The 24,102-nt window shown below is 37.0% G+C and overlaps 2 protein-coding genes across 2 annotated transcripts; one reads left to right on the forward strand and one right to left on the reverse strand.

Annotated features, from left to right (window-relative positions):
• Positions 1-852: 852 nt before the first annotated feature.
• Positions 853-17,044, forward strand: LOC141594662 (uncharacterized). Its single transcript, XM_074414664.1, has 20 exons — positions 853-1,150; positions 1,254-1,326; positions 1,615-1,737; positions 1,953-2,122; positions 2,827-2,976; positions 3,534-3,677; positions 3,919-3,979; positions 5,267-5,583; positions 6,231-6,359; positions 6,822-6,941; positions 8,234-8,320; positions 8,818-8,940; positions 9,073-9,193; positions 10,928-11,053; positions 12,064-12,198; positions 12,976-13,127; positions 13,322-13,462; positions 14,791-15,108; positions 16,078-16,183; positions 16,566-17,044. Exons 1-19 carry the CDS (start codon positions 1,094-1,096, stop codon positions 16,180-16,182), a joined length of 2,652 nt encoding a protein of 883 aa, XP_074270765.1. The 5' UTR covers positions 853-1,093; the 3' UTR covers position 16,183; positions 16,566-17,044.
• Positions 17,045-17,212: 168 nt separating this feature from the next.
• Positions 17,213-21,922, reverse strand: LOC141594653 (receptor-like kinase TMK3). Its single transcript, XM_074414659.1, has 2 exons — positions 19,335-21,922; positions 17,213-18,002 (listed from the first exon to the last, which is right to left on the reverse strand). The coding sequence occupies exons 1-2, from the start codon at positions 21,676-21,678 to the stop codon at positions 17,494-17,496; spliced, it is 2,853 nt and encodes a 950-aa protein (XP_074270760.1). The 5' UTR covers positions 21,679-21,922; the 3' UTR covers positions 17,213-17,493.
• Positions 21,923-24,102: the final 2,180 nt, after the last annotated feature.

Below are 24,102 nucleotides of genomic sequence, written 5' to 3' on the forward strand. Positions count from 1 at the left end.
ATATAAGGTAGTTTTTTACAAATACCCCTAAATATAAGGTGGTTTTTAACAAAAAAACCCTTTATAATTTAGTGACTATTTGAAATGGTAGGTCAAAATCCTTTTTAAGTCATAAATCACAATGGCTTGTGTTTTATGTTCATGTTAAACTATTGTGATGACGAAGATGTGATGATCGCTTGTTCGAGTGGGTTGTTGGCTACTACACGGTCTTCTAAAAATGAGACATGGTGCAAAGTGATCATTTAGTGACATAGTGCAATCACGCGATGGTGATGGGTGTTCGTCCCTCGACAATGCAATGCAATGCAATGCCACTCGAGGTGATCAAAAGCAAAGTTGATCCGACACGAGCCGAGCTAACATCGAATTTCCAATCCCCAGTCAAGTGGAATATCATCATTGAGATGAATTCACACGTGTTATTAACTCAATTCGAGGTACATGACAAATTCCTTGGGAAATTTCTAGTATTATCAAGGATGTGAAATTAGACCTTCATTTTTTCGATGAAGTGATAATTAAGCATTCTTTTTTGCGGAAGCCAACAAGGTTCTTGACTTCATGGCTTCTATTGGACATTCATGTCCAACTCTTTCGAGGTGGTTTGATAGCCGGTGACTTCAACTTACCTCCCTCATTCGAAAGGATGAGATAGGTTGGTCATACTCTAGAGGATCAACCTAGTTTTCTTTCCCAATCAAAAAAAAAAAAAAAAAAAAAAAAAAAAAGCCAAATCTTTGTAAAAAAAAAATGCATTATTCACTCTCTTCTTACTTTACAAACCCGGTCTAATAAACGAGACTATCAATAAACGGCCTTTATATGTCACACAACGGCCTCGAAATTAATAAAAGAAGGCACAATCTCAAGGAGCCCAACAAATTGGCGTCCGTTAGTCACCGGATGTACCACCATAAACCATTGTCGTCCTTTCTTCTAACTAATCATCGTAACTGACTCGCTCCCTTTTATGCAACCCTAAAAGTCTAAAACCCTGTTAAACCCCAATTCAATCAAATTAATCCTTCTCCAAAATCCCTCCTTTCATTAATTTTTCACTAAATTAACCTAATTTCTCACAATTAACACCATGGTTCGTTCAAAAGCTCCTTCAAAAAAGCCAGCAGCCCGCGGTGTTGATTTCAAGGTATTAATTTTCATACAAATTTGAGTATTATAATTGTTACCCATTTCCTGAAATTTCTTGAATTTTAATGGGCATTTGTTTGATTTTTAATTTGTGATTTCAGAAATATAAACGGAAGTTGGGTAGGAAGTTGCCACCTCCCAAAAATACTACCAATACTGAGATTAAATCCAAAGGTATTGCTATAATATTGTGTTTATTTTCTCTAATTGTAGTTTAGTTGATTTGTTTTTTGTGCAATTTCTTCGCCATTCAGTGGCGGAACTAAGGGGGCTAGCAAGGCGCTTGCCCTCGAAAAAAAAGGGTTTTTTGAAGTTAAAATTTTCAATTTTTGTGTTAGTGTACGTTATTCTGATTAATAATTGGGCCCCTGAAACTTTCGTCCCTAACTATGTCATGGTTATGCCACTGGTACTAGTAGTGTAGTACTGACTGTGACTGATTCAGGGTTTATGTATGTGTAGCTATTATACTCCCTGAACAAAGTATTGCGTCGGATAAGGCGGGTTTAGCTTTGAGCAAAAAGGGTCAGTCATTGAAGGAGCTGCTCCAGCAAACATCTCATCACAATGTAAAAGTTCGCCGAGGTTAGTGGATATGCTAATGCGGCTATTCTTTCATTTATGTGTTTATGTAGTTTGTAAAGGTTTAACCTTTGCTCAAGAATAGTGAGGATATCAGGTTCATCTCATTGCAGAGGTGAATGCCAATCGGTTGATGCTTGCAAGCTAATTATGTGTGAAGCTTTGTGATTTGATGGTTTTGTTCCTGGAAGATGAATTAGCGTCTGTTTTGCTTGCAGATGCTTTGATAGGTGTTAGGGAGATATTGCTTAAAGATCCAACAGAGCTCAGGGACCATAAGCTAGCTATTATAGAGAAGTTACGGGAGCGTATCAATGACGACGACAAAGTAGTCCGTGAAACATTGTATCAACTATTCAAGTCAATAATCCTCCCAGGATGCAAAGAGGTGTGTATTTTCCTTTTATCTTCTTGACCCCTTTCTTAGCTTTTAAGTGATTTCTTTTTCTCTCTCTTTGCTTTATTATTCATCAGTAGCAACTAGCAAAGCAATTTTTTCTGCCCTTTCAAGTCCTAGCTAGACATCTATGAATGCTTAGTTCTACATGCATTTCAAGGTTGCCCTAGTTTTGGAATTTAGAATTATGTTCAGTCACCTATTATTATGAGTTACTAGTTATGTTTCCTACACTCGTAAAATTTCAACACCATATGCAGATAGTCAACCACGCACACTCTTTGCTCCGTTGTGTGTGCTGGAGACTGCTCGTGCACTCCCCCCACCAATTTGCATGTGCTTATATTAAAATTCGATCTGATGGCAAACATAAATTATCATTGGGTCATCGGCAGTATTGGTTTACTGGTCAAAATGCATGCTAACTAATGGCTCATTAAATTAAGAGAAGCGAGTGATAGAAGAGTGATAGGAGAATGTGAAGATATTATCATCGGGTCATTGGCAGTATCTTATTATGAACTATTGAACTTGTTCGCCAGCATTTTAGGTTGGTGTGTGCTGGGCCTGCTGGCATTTCTGTACAGTTTTAGCGACTGATGTCTGATGCTGTCTCTGGTACCAATAATTTGTCTGCTTTCTTCTGGGATGAAACCATTGACAATATTTATATTGTTGGCTGCTTCTTTTTGTAGGATAATCAAGGAGCTCATATATCTCTGGCTATGACCTATATATTTAACGCAATGACGCACTTGGTACTTGATGTCCGGTTGATGGCTTTCAAATTCTTTGATCTTGTGATTCAGAATTTTCCTTCATCCTTTTCCTCATATGCAGAAAAGGTAGCCGTTGTTGATCTCTGTATTCTTAGGGCTTTTTTGGCTGACAATGCATATCTATAAATGTCTTGCAAGGTTGTACTTGGTACTAGTTGCTAATGTAACTTCATGGTGATTAGTCTTACCCCCTTCATTTCTGAAAGAAACTTTGATTTTATTGTCCTTGGATGGTGTATGTATATTTTATCTGCTCCTACCCCGGTAAAGAGAGTGTTGGCATACCGCCGTACCGTACATATGATTTTGTCTTTTGTTGATGTGAATTTGATTGTGAATCATGCAGCTGTATATCCATGTAATGACTGCTGTGGTTGTTTCATGTAATGCCTCTTGTATCCCTGGGTAGAAATTGTATGTTTGAGCTCTCATCTGGCACTTTGTGAATATACACATTTATCTGTTAGCCTCTTTACCGCAACCTTGGGTTTCATTTTTCTTTGTCCATTAACCTTTCTTTGGACTTTCTTGGCTGAGTGTTGGTTCTAGAAAATTGTCTGCTAGTGAGGACCCTTCTCATCTATTGCTTTGATGATATCTTATATTTCCCATAAATAATGTAGGTTCTAGAAAACTATATGGATATACTAAAGAAGATTCATTTCCATACCGAGGACAAAAGCAAGCTAAAAACTGCACTTGCTGGACTTCTCCGCTGCTTGTCATTGTTGCCATCAAATAAAAATGGTACAGATTCTTCTGAACAGGTAATGTCCGTTGTCCATATTTATGATTAACTTAATGTCAATTTTGTACTCTTTATATCATACCTGATTTTGGTGGGCTTTTTGCATTCAAGGCATATTGCTAGCTGTAGTTGACTGGTTCGCAAATGTGCAAAACTACCCAACCCCCTCCCCCATTCCCCGACCGATTCTTGTAGTTTCCTTTTTCAGCTTCAGTCTTCAGATATTGAGTCTTCAATCCATGCATGTATGTATATTTCAGTTAACAAACGAGACACAAGTGTTGCATGCTTTCAAGGAGGTGGTGCCCAATGATTCCACTGGTATGCTCAGAATCTGATACCTACACATGTTTTCTTGTGTTTTTTCTCAGCCTCTTCAGCTTTTAGTAATAGGCTTTTTTCTTTTTTATTTTGAATTTTATTAAGGTGATGGAACCTGCTATAAACAAAAAGGTGTATGAGTTTTGTGTTTGACAGTTATCATGTACCGACTCAACATTCAATTTAGAACAGCTTAACTTTAGGGCATGTATTTTGACTTGGTGCAATCAGTACTATTCAGTCATCTCATGAGATCATGTTGAGCAGTCAAAACCTTGCCATTAACTATGCACTGGATGTCATTTTCTGCTTAAAGGAGTATTTCAAGCCGTCATGGTTTTGATTACCTCACTTGACTTGTTAAATGTCAGTAATGTAAAGTTTCTGTTTAGGCAACGCAGAAACGACCGCAGTCATGGAACTTGACGGTGCAATTATTTTCTTTTAGATGACTGAAAGTTATTCACTTTGTCGCGTTCCCATATTTAACATCTGTTGTTCGGTTTTCATAATCACCTTTTCTCTACGGGTAACTTCTTTCAGTTTCCACCCTCACCCAAGATTTCAAATTGTCATTGCACATAGGGCTCTCATGGTGCATTAGGCATGCCTCAGCTTATTATGGGAGTGTCCTTTCTATTGGCACATGTCAGTTTATATGGCTAGCTACGAAGTTGCAATATTGAAATGTTAAACTAGATGTCTCTTAAAAAATGTTGGATTAGGACGACATTTATTCCAAAAATGTTTGTGAGAGCAAACTATGGGTGACGAATTTGTCATCTCATAATCGCGGAACTGTTGCTGAGAATTTATAAGGTTTTTGTACATGTTGCCACCTGAATTTATTTTGACATTTTCATTTATTTTTATATTGAATAACTTGTTTCTTTAATTTTTATTTTATTTCATTTTATTTTTGTTTTTATCAATACCTTTGACCAACTTTTTTTCCTGCATTGTTGGACCCATGCCTAAACGATTTCAAATGATGATCCATGTTAGCCGACCACAAATCATATTGAGACTAAGGGTTTGTTATAGTTATTTTTAGCTTTGTGGGGGTACAAATTTCAAATGATGATTCATGTTAGCCCCCAAATCATATTGGGACTAAGGCTTTGTTGTTGATTTTGGCTTTGTGGGGGTACAGATGTCAAAAGGAGCTAAGGATTATGTAGTTACATGGTTACATCTTTATCTGCTTAAAGAATGAATATATCCTCACCAAAATCTATTTAAAATTTTCAATAATTTTGTAGTTGAATCTTCTCCTTATTCTTGTAGAACATGATAAGATTGGTGGAAAATTGAGCGACCTTTTGCAGCTTCTGGTCACCTGCTTCAGTGGACTAGTCTCAGTAGTACACTCTCAGCAAGAACTTGATTCACATACATTCGACTGCATGCTGTGTATACTTCAGAGCATAGATTTAGTGGTTCAGAACTATGTCCACAGAGTCCACAAGTATCAGAAGGGTCTTCAGTCTCCAATGTCCTCTGCTACAATGACAAGTATGCAGGATCAGGATTTCCCTCCTCCATTGTTGGATAATCTATTTGCTATTTTTCCCATACGTCCAATGGATTATCTTTCTGAGAAGGTATTTACATTTCTTTTCAACTCCTGATCCTCCTAATTGTTGCATCTTTATAACTTGTGCTAGTGATTATTGCGCGATTTTTTTTTTCTGCCAAGAACCTCTTGAGCTTGATTAATTGTATTCCCTTCCGAGATTGTGACACATTTATGGTTTCAATATTGGTGAAATTATGGTGCTTTTTGATGATTGTTGAACTTTCTAGCTCTACGCTCTCTACTCTCTTTGTATCTCTTCAGTTTTTCTGTAAGTGAAAAAAGTTATGCTCAATATAAATATTTTTCTTAGCAGTTAAATAAAAGTAAAGTGGTAGTTGTCGAGCCTTGGCTTAGTGCTGAAAAGTTTTGATCTTTACTTGCTCAAAGGAACCAGTGTTCCAATACAAGTGTGCTACTTTTTTCTATTGTATGCTGAAGTTATTCGTGAATTTTTGTTTGTGGTGCATTCTAACTAATTTAGCCATTTCCATTCTGCCATACTCGAGTGTGTGTAAAATGTCGTAGTATTAACCCTTCTGTCTTAGAAATGTTTGGTTTGTTTCTGGTAGTAACCATTCTGGATTTGCTTATAATATATTATTCCGTGTATTGTTTTATTATACGTTTAGAACTGTTGTTTGTTTGATCTATCTTTTGCTTTTTGGTTGGCAGGATGATCAGAGATATTTTATATTAAATACAGTAATATCCCAAATATACTTCACTTTCAGAAAATGGATCTGCCCTTCACTCGGCTTACCCGATGAATTCTTGGAATTCGTAGTGGATGTGCTCCCTAAGGTCTGGTTTTTTTTTTCGATACTCTATAACCAATGTCTGGTCGTCAAATTTCTGGTGTTGGAGTGCAAACGCCAAACGGGCATATGTATTTTATGCTCTTAAAATTTCAAGGCATTGCAATTTCCAAATCCTTGGAGGGAATTTGTGCAGAATAAACGTTTCAATAACCCACGCAGATATCTTGTATTAGTTTACTTGTTACTGGATCTTGTTACCTGGACTTGATGATAGCATTAGTGGATCATCCGGCCTCATCCCTGATAGTATTTATACATTTTTGCTTCTGTAGCATACAGCTCTGAAGTCATTGACATTTTTTTCTATGAGCACTATTAATCGTTTTGTTTAAGAGGTCCATTTCTTACAAGGGTGCACTTGTCGTTTCAAGTAGAATTTTTTGTTGAAATTGTACTTGCATTTTGTTTTAAATTTATGTTGATTTATTATTGTATTTATCTTCAGGTACGTGGTGTTAAGCTAACTAATAAGGCATTAAATGAGAAGCATCTAGTTCCGCTGGTTCCTTTTATTCCAAGTCTGATAGCAACAGTAGATTCAAACCAGAAGCACGCTCTTTTGCAGGTTTGTCATTCCCCGCGCATATTTTTCCCTTTGAATAATAGAGGACTTCTAGGCCTGTAGCACTAAAAGAAGAAAACCTTCTTGGATGGAGTTGTTGACAAGGGAACAGGATTGAAGGATATTTTGAATGGTAATAGGATTTATAAATAGTGACCGACATTCGCAAACTTTTACTTTTGAATGATTTAACATTCATTCTCACCATCTCAGAGTTGGATTTGTATTAGATCTGCTATTCTATTTCCAATTTTTATCTTTGTATTTACCATCTACTATTCATCCTCGTGTCTCTTCTTGATATATGGCATAAATCCTTTTCATTTCATTCGTGGTTGTGGGCCTTGTGACAACTTCTCTCTTACCACTTTGGTATCTCATATTTTCTAGTATAATAACACATCTAGCCAGAATGCTTATTCTGGTGCCATCAATGTCTGTAATAAACTCTAGTTGTACAACATCAGTTCCAGAGTAAAGGAGGGCGAATACCCATCTGTCACAACCTTCCCTTTGATATTGAGTGGTAACTTCCTTTTGCAATGTCCTACATACAATGGCTCACATTCATGTTGAGTAGGCCACCGCCTATGCTACTCAGACACGAGTAAGACTCATACGAGTGTTACACATGGGTACGTATCCAAGCGTCAGTCATGATTCAAAATTTGAGAAACGTGGACTTCGTATTAAAATGAGGACATAGGTAATGAGGGACATGTCTATCAAAAGATAAATTTGATTAAAATTACGAAACAGTAAATTATTTAAGAGTGAATGTAAAGATGTAGGAAACATAAGCTTTAAGATTGTGAGAAATCATACTATATGCGACATATTCCAAACTCTTCGTGTACTTCTGTCATGCAAATAAGCAATCCTTTCTTTTTGCATTCAATTGGTAAGGTGTTGGGTAAGGATTCCATACGAGCATACCATGTCCTTCTTGAGAGACCTGTTAAACGCTGGTAAGGTTAAGAGTCGGAGTACCGTAGGTCCCCACTGCCTTGCAAATTGACCCATATAACCTCGCCCTAGCAGAGAGCCTTCAGAATGCTTTATTAATGTTGTTGAGGTTTGTACAATCGTATAAACTACGCTACAACAACTTTTACCTCTAATGTCCTACTTGTCAATTTGGAACTTGATGAGAAATAATTTGGTCTTTTGAAAACATCAATGAACTATTTGTGATGTAATGATAAATTGGTAATGTACCTACCCTAAAAATGTCTGATCATGAACTTTTGTTTTTGTCTCCTGATGTGGTTTATGTTATTCATGGAAAACTGCAGGCTTTCACAACTGCATTTAAAAACAGTTATGCTGACTCGTCAATGAAGATGGCTTGCTTAAAAGCTTTGGAAGAAATGCTTGCTTCTGTAAGTTCTTGAACTGTCTCACTTTGGTGTCTATGTTTTTTTCGTTTGATTTGTTTGTAACTTGTGTACGTGTCAGCTGGACATTTATGGTTTCTAATACTAAGTTGCCCGACACCCTTTACATGTTATGCGGCTGATGCCAGGTTTATAGGCGTTAATTTTGCCTCAATGTAAGAAAGGATAAAGCGACTGTTCTGTTTGGTCTAGTGGTAAAAGTTGAAGAAGTTGGTTTATCCTTGTAATTTTGTCAACCGGGAAGTAATCGACCTAGTTCGCTCAACCCCACTGAAGCCTGAATTGATGTGCACACATTGAGTCATGTGGTTGGCTAAAATCTATATATCATATAATATACTCAGATCAGAGTGTATTGTGTCTCAGTTATACCATTCTTGCAGACATGTACCATAAAACAGGTAGCCTGTGGTAATGGGATTATAACAATTTAATTACTGTCTCCGTGTAAGCAGTGCTAATGTAACCTTCACTAATTTCAGGAAGAAGAGATTCTGTATTCAGACTCCAGCGATTTAGATGTGCACGACTATCAGAAGATTTGGATAGAAGAGACTGGGTTGCTGCTTAAATTATTTGGCAATGGACATCCATCGAAGTTGCATGTATACAACTTTCCCTTTGATATAATAAATTGTTGCATTGTAAAATTCTTGTGCGTATGTTATGTCCCTTTTCTGGTGCTGTCAGCTTGATATTTGCTTCTCCATCCTTTTTGTTATATCTCCTTTCCACAGGCGTTGCTGTGTTTTCTTGTTCGCCTTGGACAAATTGGGCTTCGAAACAATGATCTTGCTGAAGAGTATGATAGACTACAGGATCAATTTCGAGAATTTTTTTGCTTATGCACAGATGAAGGTGACTTGCTATTTTCTAACTTGCTTATTCCTGTTTGGGAAGTTTTATTTGTATCCACGTGGCATCAAACATCCAGTACATGTCAATAGTTCCCAACAGTTAATATCTTAAAATTTTCACTTTGTTCCTTAGGGTTGTGCGAATTCCACTTGATGCCCTACGGTTTAATTCTACTTTGGCAATTTGATGTTTGAGTTATTTCCCACGTTGGTGACGTGAGATTTGAAAAATCTCTCATTAGTGTAACTTAAGGTCTCCCCAAACCATTTTGGGATTAAGGCTCTGATGTTGTTGTTGTTGTTGTTGTTGTTGTTGTTGAGTGTAACTTGAGGTCTAAAAGAGTCAAATTTTATCTAAATTAATGACATTTTTCAGCATATAAAATGCAAAAATACGCATTGAAGTAAAATATTAAGGGTGAAATTTCACAAAAAAAAAAGCTACTTTATAAAGGATTTTTTTTTGGAATGAAGTTTTCGTTACATTTACACTTTAGGTCACAAAAGAGAGAAAATCCCTAACATCGGGTCACTAATGTGGAATCAGGCAATCAGCCGAACCTCAGGCAACAAAGTGGAAATATTCTTATATCTTTTGCATTGAATTATGGGCGATATTCCTAAAATGTACAAAGGTGAATTGGTTCACACATTTAATTTTAATAAATTGAGTTGAGATAGTTTCCACCCAAACTAGTTGTTGCTCTGCGCTTGGCACTATTGCAATGGGCACAATTGGTCAATTAGATAATTTTGGGACCCTTTTTTTTGGATGTCATAAGCAATGGTGAAGTGAGGTATGGCCATGGGGGTTCAATTCAATGTGGACAGCGTGATTAGGTATTAGTAGCTTGCATTTCGGAAAAACAATGCGAGTCAAAGGAGGCTATGGAGTATTTCAATAACTTCCATACAGAAATTGGTAGTCCACAATTTTTGGTGCACTCCGTTGAATTATACGGTAGCATAGCCAGAGTTCAGTATATTTTGTTGTTCCGTAAATAAGAAAAATCTGAGGTGAGAAAAATAATTCGTTCGGGCGGCAAACAGGCAAAGTATCCAGATTGTTTAATCATTTTGCATACACTTCTTATGTTAGGTGTTTTAATCTTAAAATGCTGGAAAACACAGCTGTAAATTAGGTGTCTCATGTAATTAATTTTATTCTCTCTGTCGTTTCAATTTTATTAGATGTCTTTGAAGGGACAATTAAAGTTCTTGTATACAAAAATTTTTCCAGAGTTAAAGGGATCAAACTTCGGAGTATATTTCAATTTGTAAAAGCCCTTCAAAGTTCAAAATGCCTGTTATACATGACCTCAGTGGAGACAATTTCCTGTCAGCTAAGGGTGGGTGTTGCAAAGAGGTTATTACGCATTCTCAGACCGATGATTGTAGTATTTCTCAAAATATTTTAAGTTCATTCCAAATTCTAAACCAAGAGGAATACATTGGCGCCCTTTTCAATCAGCCAGCTATGGCCTATGCATGATACATATGGGAAATTGATAATTTAAATTGGTTTCTGATCTGAAAGCAATGTTGACTTTAGCCGTAATCAGAAGTTTATGAAAGGAATTTTAGAATTGATGCTGGCATTATCGTCAAGTAGCAAGTTTTTCAAAAGTCTAAGGTTTCTTATGTCCTTTCCGTAAGCCTTTTTGCATCTTAAGCGCTGACGCAACCCCTGCCTTCAATTGGCTGCTTACTAATGATAGTTCTACCTGTATTTCAGGTGAAAGATGCTATGGTCCTTTTGTGCAGCTTCCAGAAGATTGTCAATTTATTTGCATTTGTTGCCTCTCTTATTTTTATTTTCTGAAAGGAGATTTGCTCTCCTCTCTGGCTTTATGCTGCTTATGTAAGCAATCCTTGCCTTTTATGTAGAATATCTTCCAAATATTTTGCTTCTCTATAGATTTGTGTACAACGTTCTGACAAAGATGAACAAATCAGGTGACCAATATGTAGAATCAAGTAACCCAATATAAGTTGGATGCAAACCTTGAGATCAGTGATTCCTTTTTGTATTGGAACCCAAACTAAAGTCAACGGAACCAAACAAGACATGAGATAGACACTAAAATAGTCATTGATACTACTCCAGAACCTTTGATTAACAAAAAATGTGAAGGCAGGAAGTAATTCAATTTAAAAAGCTTAACGAACACCGGTATGACCGAATAATCTTTTCGCGTTTGATTTAAAATGCATAAGCACAGATAATATAATTGCAGAATCAAGCCATATAACTTAATGAATTTGTTATTCTTGTTTTTTCCTCATAATTTAGTCTAAAACAGTATTACCCTAGTTTCTTGAAGGCTTTTGCCTTTGAGGGGATAGAGCCATAGAAGGGTTTCGAATTTACACAATCTCACCCTCGTATGGAAACACTGAATGTGTTTTGTCTATTATGCAAACACGTCATGAATTTCATCAATCCACAGGTACTTCACAGGTATAGTGAATATAGAAGCACAAACAATTTGGTGGACCATTTTTGCTTATCTTATTATATACCATATTCCAATTAGGGGGCCATTGAAAGACAAGTTCTTCTAGCTAAAAATCACAAAGGGGGCTCAATTCCTCTTAATGAGGTAAATTGGAACACCCTGTAAGTAGCTCAATTAAACACCTCCATATGTACTTCAAAGGTTCTGAATTCTTTAAAAGGCGAACATAAATCAGTTGCTGTGCATTATATTCACATGTCATGTAGCTCTTGTTTGTTTTTGGCCTGTGGAATATTTTACTGAAGGTTGCATCTGTTTTATGCTAGACTTATTTGGATGAATTTCAGGTCTTTGCTGTGAAATTATTTTATTGATGGGGTTTGGTGTTTTTCATTTGTTTTATTGGTTTCAGCCAATTCTTTGAAGCCGTCTATATTAACACATATAGTTGGAGTTGTACAATCATCATACAGAGCTGGAAGTGTTGACATTGCAGAGTACTTCAGTTTCTGCATCACCTTCTTGTCTGAATTCAAAGTTGCCACTGGTAGGTCAACTGTCTTAGCAATTTTCATATGGATAATCCGGAAACAACCTAGTTGTGCTTTTCAATACTAGGGAAATGATGAGTACAACTGATCTCCCATGTCTTGTCATAGGCTGGAGCCTTTGAGGCATGGCAATAATGTTTTTGTTGGAAGTTCTGAGCTGGGGCATAATTTTTTCATTTAATGTTGTGTTTTATATTTGTACGAAAATATATTGCCTTCTCTTCTTGATCATCGCCGTGGTGAAGTGTGCCACCCCTTGGTGTTCTTTAGTAAATTATCTTACTTTCATTAAAAAATATTGGTAAGGTCCTGTTTCACCACATGAACTTCTGTTTGAAAAATTATTTTTTGAGCTGTGTATGATGAAGAACACAGTCATAACTGACAATAAACATGGGACTCCTTTTATCCAAGATCAAATATCATCTCGGTTGGGCAGCATGTTTCTAATATCTAAATGCCAGTCTAGGATTTCAATTTAATCTAATTGCAAAGCACAATCAACTTTCCACGAGTAGAATATTCTTTTCCAGCACTATGCCAAGTACTGAATAGGCTTTCAGTAATTGAAGAGTATTTTGGCCATCTTTGTATAGCATTACGTTTACGGACTAATGAAATGAATGCTAGTTTTTGGTAATCCGTTAGCATGACATTCTGAAGAAGTCCTCATGGATTTACTTGGGTGTTTTTTTTTTTTTTTTTTTTTGAGACATGGTTCCTCTCCGTCTAGGTTGTCCTTGAATAATATATGTATTGGATTTTCTTTGCAGAGGAAGGGTGTACCACAGAGGAGAAAGGGGCAGTGTCTTCTTCTGCAAGGACATTTAGATATATCACTGGTGTTATCTTGACTTCCTTGCTCCAGATGGGAGATCAGTCATTACTTCTTCAGATGTCAGAGAATTTTGTGATGGATATTTTGGTGAGTTACTGTCTTATCCTCCTCTTTCCCGTAGTCATCATGTTTGCTCTCTGCCTCTCTAGCAGCCGTCAGCCCATAGTAGGGGGGGCTCGTGAAAAAGCTTGTACATTGTGAATATCCCCATATGTATACGCAACTGTTTGACTTTAAGAGTTCAACATCCTCTTAACAGCAACTGTTTCTGTATTCCTCAGTCACAGAATTTGCCTCTGGAGAACGCTTGTGCTATGATGAGAGTACTTGTAGCATTGGACTCCAAACCTTCAAAACTTTCAGAGGAGAGCATTGTCAAGCTTGGCGACATAGTTCTAAGTTACATGCTCAATGTTGCTCTTGTAAGTGTATCTTCGCTGTTTTGCTTGCATTTTTCCCCTTCCTTGGAATGCCGTTTATTCTTTGGTTCTTTGCCTCAATGGATAAACGTTCTTGGAGTTATGTATTTGCCAGTGTCTAATTAGTGATGATTTTGATTGCTTGTGTGGTGTTGGCATGTGTTTACTAGTTGGTTCACATTATGGAGAACCACCTGTATCCTCAGTTCAACAGCTAGAGATAAGAGATTGATCTCAAAGCCTTTGGGAGGTTCAAGCATAGAAAAGGGATTCGAGGAGAAAGGAAAGGGATTACCCTTATGGCCTTATCTCCTCGTGTTGGTTTGAAATTAAAAGAAAAAGGGAATCCTTAACCTCAACCATCCTCCACTCCTATGACCACCAACATCCACCACCACTATCACCCAACACCACCTACCACCACCACTTTCCACCCGTGGTTGACTCCGACGCAGGCAACACCCTTCACATTGCCGGCTATCTCTACAGCCACATGCCAGTGTAATGAATGGAGCTGGTATCAGTGAAATACAGTGGTGCGAGAAAGCCTAGATGGCCAAAAGAAGACAACTTGGCTACCTTTCTTCCTAATCTCATCCGATTTGTAATATCTGGGTATTTAAAGGTCTCTCTCTCAGTGGGAAAACTGTATTATTTGAAATATCTTACTCTGAAGAATCTGCTTTATATGGAGTATGTAGCGTGTTGTCTAGCAACAACCTCCCACCAGATCTGGTGTTTTGAAAGGTGGGAAAGGAGGTTTCAGAGGTTGGGGGGTGATTTTATTGAGTGGAGGTGGTGGTTGGGCTTTGTGTATGGGGGTTTGTACGGGCTAGTGGCGGCATTCGAATAGGGTAAAGATGGCCCAGAATGGTCGCATCAACAACAGAGGGATTTGCGCACCGGTGACAATGCCTGTAATGATGCCGGCGTGATAGGTGATGGTGGGTGTGGATGGTAATTGTTGATGGCTAGTGTAGGTGGTTAAGTAGTGGTGTATGGAGATTGTAGGGAAAGGGTTTGGGAAACCCTTGGGGGGAATCAAATTTAGAGAGATTTGGGGTAAACCTATTATGGAAATGGAGGAAAGGGAAACAAAAAGTTTCAAACAAACACCAGTAGTGGAAAGGAGTTTCATTCCCTTTCCCATTTCGTGGATAGTCAAGTGTTAACATTATTACTGTACAATGACAGGCTATTCACAGCAGCTTGTATTGGCTTCCTGTGATTTATGGCCTTTCTTTGTTCTGTATAGGGCTCAAAGCTTGCTGTGTTTTATTGACGCTGACTATTGTATACGAGTTAACTGAGTTTCCTCCTCCCTGATGCAGTTGTATCCGGACAAGGAAAAGGAACAAGAAGGTAGAAGCTCATGCACGGGTCGCTATTATCTCGTGCCTTGCTTTCATTTGTTCGACAGAAGCCTCGTACTAATGAAACATCTGCTTAACAAAGTGAGATCATTTGTTGCGGAATCTTGCGAATTACCTTTCTTAATTGGTACTAATCTGACACAAGACTATCCAAGAAAGATAAAGGCAGTTGTTTCCTTCTTTTCAATGCTGTCCACGGATTCTAAAATGCAAAGAACTCTTTCATCATGCAAAGCAGAGATTGATAACATTTTACGGGAATTGTTGTTGACGCAGGTATGTTGATATCTTATAACATGATTCTCTCGTTACTTTATATGTTATAGCTGTACTCTTAGAATTAATATTGGAAGTGATACTTGAATTAATCAAATTCAAATCTTATCACATTGTTCGGAAGAGATGGGCTACCAGGGATCTTTTTTTTTTTTTCTGAATTTCTTAGTTTATCTTCTTATGGACTAGTAGGTTATTGTTGAAGTCTTGTGGTGGCGTCAAGAACGCTCAAACATATGATGCTTCCAAAGAGAAGCACAATTCAAATTCTATCCAATAAAGTTTATACTATATGATAAGTTCAATTAACATCAGGAAATGCAGATAACATGGTGATGAAAAATTTAACTGGGTAGCTCCAGTACTAGTTGACGGAAAAGCTAGTGTTACTTGTCGGGATTGGGCGGGTTAGGAAAGACTATTGGTGATCGAAGCAGGTTATTAATATGAGAAAGGAGGGAGAGAGGACTTATATCTGTCAAAATGGAATTGGAAGTATATGTTTAGATGGGAAATAAAACAGCGCGTCTTGCTTCAGACGGCTGTTTCCCGTCTGAAATAAGACGAACAACATGTTGCCATTTTACAATAAAATGTTGTTATTTTCTGATAACATGTTACCATTATTTTTCACATCATTTTCAGGGTAAAATGTGACACCTCTAGTTATAACATTTTGTGGATTAAATGGTACACTCTTAAAAAATGGCAACATTTTATCCGTCTTATTTCAGACGGGAAAACAGCCCGTCTGACATAAGAATTTGCGGAAATAAAAAGATCAGATAATTTTAGTCCTTCCGGAGGTTTGACCTTTCCTTTTTGCAAATAAATTAATTGTGCGAATACAATTCTTTTGATTGCAAACAGTCGGTAGAAGGATGTGATATGTTTTGTTGCATATCTTGTGCTGTTGCATATCTTGGCAGTTTATATATATTAATTGCTTCCGCTGTTTGTTTGAAACAGTCTTCAGAGATGGTCAACATGAACATTGAACAACGTCATAATGTTGGAATTGCTGTAGAAAGGTTCAAGAACATGACTGGTGAAATTTCTATTGCTGCGGAATAAGGTAATTTTCCATGTATGCTAGTAAATTGTTTTCAGCTTAGCCATTTGCTTTGAAAACAAATCAATTCAGATTGCTTTTTTCAAACTATATGTAGGCATTGGATTACTACTGTTTTGAGCCATGCTTAGTCTCGTTTACTTTACGCACAAGTAATCTCTAAACAGCCTACTTGGCAATGATAAACCAATATGAGACTTTCTAGGGGTTTTTTCAAAATGTTCCTGGTGTACATCTTTTGACTTTTATTGTCGTCCACGTATATCCAAAACACACTCGCCGGCCCTAGAATTTGTAGGAGCACTTGAGAGTTGAGACACTGGGGTAATGTCGCCCCCCTCGTTGATGTTCAGCTTTCTGATTATTTGATTTTCCTTCCTTTTAGATGTCAAAAGACCTTGTAACTCCGCTAGTATTCGACTTGAGTTCGCTTCTAATGGAAAAGACTGTAAGTAATGGACTTGTTGAAAGGGGCTCTAATCACTTCAACTGACAAGAGGTTGCAGTCGGATATTCTTGGAGGGACAAATAGATTTCGGCGGCCTTGCTTCAACAACTGCCTTCACAGTTTTGGGAGAATGGAGTTGCGGATCATGCCTGTTGTAACTGTAGCCAGTTTTGCGTGGCCTCTTCTCTCTTTTGGATCAGGTTACAAAAGTTATGCTTACATTTCTACTCATTTTTCATGTAAAAGTAGTTTTATGCGGGCCTAATTGTAAAACATGTCGTTCGACACAAGTACACTTATGAAAGACGCTTGCTTGAGATAGATATGCCCGTCTTAAACAAGAATTTGTGATGATTTTAACATCAATTTATAGAAGTCAGTTGCCAAGTTTCAAGACTTCACTATTTGGCAATAAATTATTTTGCGAGTAAGATGATTTCACCGTTACCCATCGGTTCCCGAAAGTATTAATGCTTCCGTACCGTTGCTGGATGGGTCACAGACTCACAGGCTGCAACTACTAGGGCTGAAGCAAAAAAAAAAAAATGCAATTTTCTGACTGAATACAGTCAGTTAACCAATCGTTTTTGAAAATTAATAATAAGGAACAAATGCATCACAGACTACAGAACAGTTTTGGACAACATGCACCCTTGCCCTATGTTTAATCCATCACAGGTTCATCAACATAATGGCAGAGGATTTGCAAGGAAAAAACGACAGACGATAAAAACATATTACAAACATTAAATCATATCGATACTAGTAACGCTAATGGATCATGCCGGAAAAGAAATTGGAAAAACATGACGGCTATATCTACACAACACCGATACAACAAAATAATGACACTCAACGAACCTCTTTAACGACCATCAGCGGAAGTAAAGGAATCGGCAAACCCGGTAGGCCTAGCTGGGATACTGCCCTTACTATCCTCGAGATCCACGTAACTCAAGTCCTCCTTTTCTGATTCCTGCCATCCCTTCACCATCTGTGTTAAGGGAAGACTGTAATCGATTCCAGAATATTCCTCCGTATCATCATCCCAAGGCTTCCATTTCTCCACAAGCGGCCCCAGAACGTTCACGGCATGACCCATCTCCGGCCGTTGGTTGGCCTCTCTTGCTGTGCAGTGACCGGCTAGCTCGGCTATTGTTATAATGCTCTCAGATGTTTCCCCCTTCACGTCGAGAACTGGATCGATGGCGGCTAGTAGCTTCTCCCGGTCTGATTTGATTTTCCAGAACCAGGCTGCTAAGTATTGCTGGTCCTCAGGTCTGCGATCATCTAGCGCCACTAATCCTGTTAATAGCTCCATTAACACAACTCCAAAGCTGAAAACATCAACTTTTGTTGTGATTTTCCCTGTAACTGCATCAGTCAAAAACAAATTTTCGGTAAGTTAGCTATATTGCTTACAGCACTTACAAAAGAGTAAGGGACACTGTCAGAAGAGGAGGAAAAAAACTATGGGAAACGGAACATAGGAATCACATACTCACAGTCACAGGCTCACAGTACATCAACAAAGCTTCGCCCAAATAACTAAAAATACCCGACATAAAATAAGTAGTCTTTCTGTTCATTCAAATTCGCCACATTTTTCTATTGGCATGTTTAGATCAATATATTTCCATTTTTGCGTAAGAAATAACACACAGGATGGAGGGAGTATGCAAGGTTAATTAAAGTTCGGAGCCATTATGTCTGATATTCTGATCACTCCCATATATGCAACTTGATGAAATGTGGTCTTATGAGCAAAAGTTGGATCAAGAATGTTCTACGGAAAGGGTTTCAATTCTCGCTATTTACTACTGCCTCCGTCCCAATCATTTGTTTACCTTCTTTATTGTTTGTGAGGGGTATTTTAATCTAAGGTAAACAAATGATTGGGACGGAGGGAGTAATAACCCAATCAGATGATGTAGGAACTTTTTAGCAGTCATTAATCCACCAAGTCCTATAAGAAAAAACAAAACTTGTATTGCAAAGCAGAAGATTACCCAAAGATAACTGTGCAAATAAACTTCGGTATGGTTCCGCATTAGAGTTCTGTTTCAGACTTTCAGCTAAAATCATCTAAAATTCTCACATTTCTGAATTAAACTTAGTGCAACCTCACATATGAAGATTAGAGTGAGTTGTAAACATAATTCCCCTGATACATCTTGTATGTTTTAACTGTCAAAAATCACTGTTACTGACGACAACAGGTATTCAATGCATATGGAATTGAACCAGTAACTTATTAAGTGAACGAATCTTGCAGTTTAAACAACAGAACGACATCATATTTGCCATGAAATGCTCTGTATCCTCGTCAAAATTTCAGAGTACAATTCCAGCGTAATACTTCATTTGTCCTTGGAAACGTTACCAAAATTTCATTTCGGTTCACCCCTGCCAATTTTTTGTTATATTGAATTACAGTGATACTTTTGCTACATTACCCTACAAGAAACCTATCCAACAAGGCCAAGCCGAAGCACAACTTAGGTGTTCAGCTACATGAATATATTACGGAATTCCTTTTTTCTCTTGAATATCGACCCTAACAGAACGTGAGCAGACTTTTTAGAAGGTAAGAATATATGTATATATGTAATGAAGTTTCCTTATCATTCACAAGACCTTAGAAGCAAAATAAGCACAGACAAAAGGCAAAAATTAAATTATACTTCACCAATGATGTTAGCTTACCAGCATATTCGGGTGCCAAGTATCCGAAAGTTCCAGCAAGCCTAGTGACAACAGATTGTTTTCCCTGATCAGGAGCAAGTTTCACAAGCCCAAAATCTGCAACTTTCGCTTTAAAGTCATCGCCTAATAAAATATTGGAAGGTTTGAGGTCTCTGTGTATGAAACTCTGGTGTGCAAGGCTATGAAGATATTCCATTCCTCTTGCAACATCCAAAGCAATATTTAACCGCCTCTTCCAGGAAAGAGGCTCCAAATTAAACGTCTTCCAGTGAAACAGATGTCTGCTAAGAGCCCCTTGAGGCATATACTCGTAAACCAAAATTTTCTCATTGCCCTCAATTGAATATCCCAAAAGAGATACTAAATGCCGATGTCGTACCTTTGATAGAACATCGATTTCAGCCTTGAATTCATCAGAAGCTTTGCTGCTAATCACACCTGCTTCCATCCTTTTCACGGCTATCTTAGTACCATCCTCTAGTTCACCCTTGTACACCACTCCAAAACCACCACGACCGAGCTCATTCTCAGGGGCAAAATTTTTTGTCACGTTCCGTAGAACTTGTACTGAAATGACCAAATTGCCCGCTTCAATGACATGTGACTCACTAGTGCCTGTCCCAATGCTATGTCTGCTTGCAGAACCACTCCCAATCGATGTACTACCCGTGTTATTGGCAACAACTATTTTTACGTTATTATCGGTATCAGATGGAACTCGTGGGTGAACCACAATCGAGCTAGGAGCTTGACGAACATGCTTTCTTTTCTTGCAGTAATATATTGACAATGGAACTACCAACAATGCAAGTGCTGCAATACTTGCAAGAGGGGCTGCAATTGCAACTACTTTAGACCTATTGGAGCTTTGGCTTACTCGTTTGTCCGGAGAATCCGAGTCCTTTGGTGAAAAATGACCATTAGAACCTGAAGTTGGCGATGAAGTGGGTGTTTGTGGAGAATTCCCATCAATAGAAAACTTCAAGCTATTGCCAAATTTCGGCCACGGAGGGGACAGATGGTTATTACTTAAATCTAGTAACACTAAGGACTTCAAACTTGTCCAGTTTGACGGAACTTGCCCCGTAATATTATTGTTATTGAGAATAATCTTGGTCAAGGATCCCAGCTTCCCAAGTGACGGACTAAGAGTGCCATTCAACCCACGGTTGGGCAAATTTATGACACTAACTTGATTATTATCATTGCAAACAACTCCCAACCATCCGGTACATGAATCATTACTCAACCATGAACCACTAAGTTCTAATGGATAATCCAACCCACCCAAGAAATCAAGAAGCGCCATAACTTCAGGCGGACAAGGAACTCCGGGGGTTGATTGGCAAAAGTCATTTGATTTATAAACAACAGTCTTGGCCTTAAACTCCGGTATAGGACCCATAAAATGGTTATTGCTCAAATCCAGCGAATCCAACGACATACCACCCAAGCTACTTGGAATCAACCCAACAAGCTGGTTGCTATTAAGATTGAGATCCTTCAAACTAGCTAAGTTTCCAATGTCAGACGGAATCGTCCCACTAAACCGATTACCATGAAGCCAAACACTAGTCAATGAGACCATACTAGCAATAAGATCAATAGGACCACTCAACCCACCACCACCATTACCACCTTGTCCATTTAACCAAAGTATTTGCAAATTAGACCCATTTAAACTCGCGGGAATGGCACCGGAAAGACGATTAAACGACAATTTCAACACACCAAGAGAACCTAATGCACCCAAGAAATCAGGCAATGGACCAACCAAATTACAAGACATCATACTAACATTAGTCAGTTGAGCTGAATCTTGCAAAGCAACAGGGAAAGACCAACCATTTGTGGAATTCAAATTCGGGTTATTATCCAATGCAATCACAACCAAACTACTCAAACCATCAAAGAAATCAACAGGAATAACACTAAAATTATTATAATCTAAAAATGCAAACTTTAACTCAGATAATCCCTTAAAAGAAGGTAAAATACCACTTAAATTATTATTTTGAAGACCCAAATTAGAAAGTTTATCTAATTTGTTAAAATCTTTAGGTAATTCACCTCTTAACCCTAGATTTTTAGCTTGAATTTGAGTAACTCTACCATCAGAATTACAAAATACAAATTCCCAATTATTACCACATGGGTCATTATCATCTTCATCATTTGGCCACTTCAAAAGTTGAGGATTTTGCAAACCTTTTCTGAAAATTTTCAGAATTTCTGCATCACCTGGATCTGTAACACTAAAACCCACTAAAATTAGTGACATAAATAGTGTAAATATAACATAAAGTTTACATCTTGCACACTTAATCTCCATGTTTAGCATCATTCATGCTCAAAAATGAGCTAACACAAGTAAAAATTCATATTAATAATATAAATAATATTTGTAGTGAGGGAAAGCAGTGAGAAATTTTTTGTGTGAAAGTGGGAGTTGAAGTGAATTAATTTGTCTTTTGGACAAACTTTCTTAAATTAACTTTTTGGATGTAAATAAATAGATAATGCATTTATTCTTGTCACATCTTTAATAGAAAATGTAGGGGAATAAACATAATTATGGGGTATGGTCCAACTTTTTCCCACTATCCATGTTCAATTATACTTTTAGAAAAATTATACTCCCACCTAGTCTAATTGTTGGTTTCTCTTTCCTTTTCGATACTAGTCGGGTATTGGTTTTCCTTTTCTTTTTTGGTAAGTTTTGTATTATCCAAATTCAATTTTATGTGGGGTAGGGTGTTTTGTGTGATCCAAATTCACTTCCTTAATTTTGGTGTCCAAATGAAAAGGAACGAACAATTTGACTAGGAGGAAGTAATTTTTTATTTAATACCGATGTATTTGTTTTAAATAAGAAATAGATTAGAAAAATAAATGGGTAAAAAAATTAAAAAAATAGAGTAAACTCTTGTCTTATTTATCTATATGAAATATTATTTGATCTGTTTTAAATTTAAAACGAATAAACTCGTCTTAAGCAAAATTAACTGAATATGATTATGGATGGGAAGAAAATAGGTGATTAAAGATGATACTAAAAAAGGGTTAACAATAAGTGATTAAGAATTTAAGATGGTACTACAAAAACACACTATATCTTATTAATTAGAAAAAGACATATAGTAGGCTTTTAGGGCTTTAGGTATACATATTTGGAACTTGTAAGATGATTTGTCAACAACATTGAAAACTTGATGTATACTATGGTTAATGGTTGCCAGGAAAATGAGTGAATATGATATATTCTATTAAACATTATAAAAGATTAAAAGTTGAATCGATAGTGAGTGTTTATAAAGAACAAATTTAATGACTTAGACGAATGCATTAGTCGAGTTAGCTTAGGTCGAATAAAAGTTATTTTAAATCGATTTGTTGACCTATGATTATCTATTTGGTTGATTTGGGTTTGTCTTGAGTCATTGTCGTGTTTGATACACGTCATTTTCAACTTAGGATTATTATTTCTCGTCTTATCGGTTCATTTTATGTTTTTGTCACCCTTATTATGTACGAAGTAGTATTAAACAACAAAAGTGCAATATTTGCTCTACTTTAAAATCATTTAGTTAGCTGTTAGCATGATCAATCTTATCGAATTTACTATTAATCTTATCGAGTAACTAAATGAATCACGACATTTTTAGGTCATGGAACACCACAACTACAAAAATTCCAAAACTCAATGTCAACCATTTTGTAATCAAAGTAAAATCAGTGCTTAAATATTATAAGGGTGAGATTATTAGTCAGATTCTCTCAAGTCATAAGATTCTGGCACACCAGTTTTTCACTAACTTTTATTATTTCTTTATTGTTCAGATATATCTCAGACTCACCTCAGACTTTATACATTATCCTTCAGACTCATCTCAGATTCTACTTTTCCAGTCCACTTTATTTTTTTAACAAAAAAAAAAAAAAAAAAGAATGATATATTAAAATGGTTTACAAAGATAGTGAAATAATATTGATTGGGTTGCATAAACAGGACAAAACAAGACAGAAACGATCCATGCCCCTATTTCCAAGGGCGAGTTGTCAGGTTACGGCCACAAATGAAAACGGCGCGAAGGGCAGAATGGTCATTACACAATGCAGTATTCGGTGGTAATAGTCAAAAGGCAGAAAACAGAGATCTGAAAGTAGTGAAAAAGATTAGCAACTAATTAAGGATACAAGAAACATTATTTGCGTGGGGCCCCTCGTATGTCGTATTAAACCGCGTGTCAGTCTTTGTTAGCTGCAATACCTTTGGACCTTTCGTTTATCTCGAGACTGTGTCCTAGCCATGTTTGACCACCGGAGTCGAGTCCAAACTTAGCAAAGCTCATATAGTCGTATCTACTAAATCTTCTACTTCGTACTTCCTCCATTCAACTCCAAACTACCATAGTACACTTTTCACGTTTGCCAACGCATGTTTTACGCGGTAAATATCATTAGCTACGTATATGCAAAAATTATAAAAGTTATATTTTTAATGTCTTTCGTAAAGACGAATCAAATAAGATCCCACAAGAATATATTTTCACTTATATATTGAGAGAAAATTGCAATTGAAGATTCATTTGTGAATAGTATGCAAAAACCAATATGGTAGTTTGGAGTTGAATGGAGGAAGTATTACAGAGTATTTCGGTTTGTTTTTTTTCCTTTTTTTTCTATAATTTATTTTAATTTAATTGCCTTTTTTTTACTCCCTCCTATTCTCTATTTTCTTCCCTATTTCCTAAAACGGATTATTCAG

The sequence above is a fragment of the Silene latifolia genome, chromosome 1 (genome assembly GCF_048544455.1).
Source record: "Silene latifolia isolate original U9 population chromosome 1, ASM4854445v1, whole genome shotgun sequence".
Taxonomy (NCBI): Eukaryota; Viridiplantae; Streptophyta; class Magnoliopsida; order Caryophyllales; family Caryophyllaceae; genus Silene; species Silene latifolia.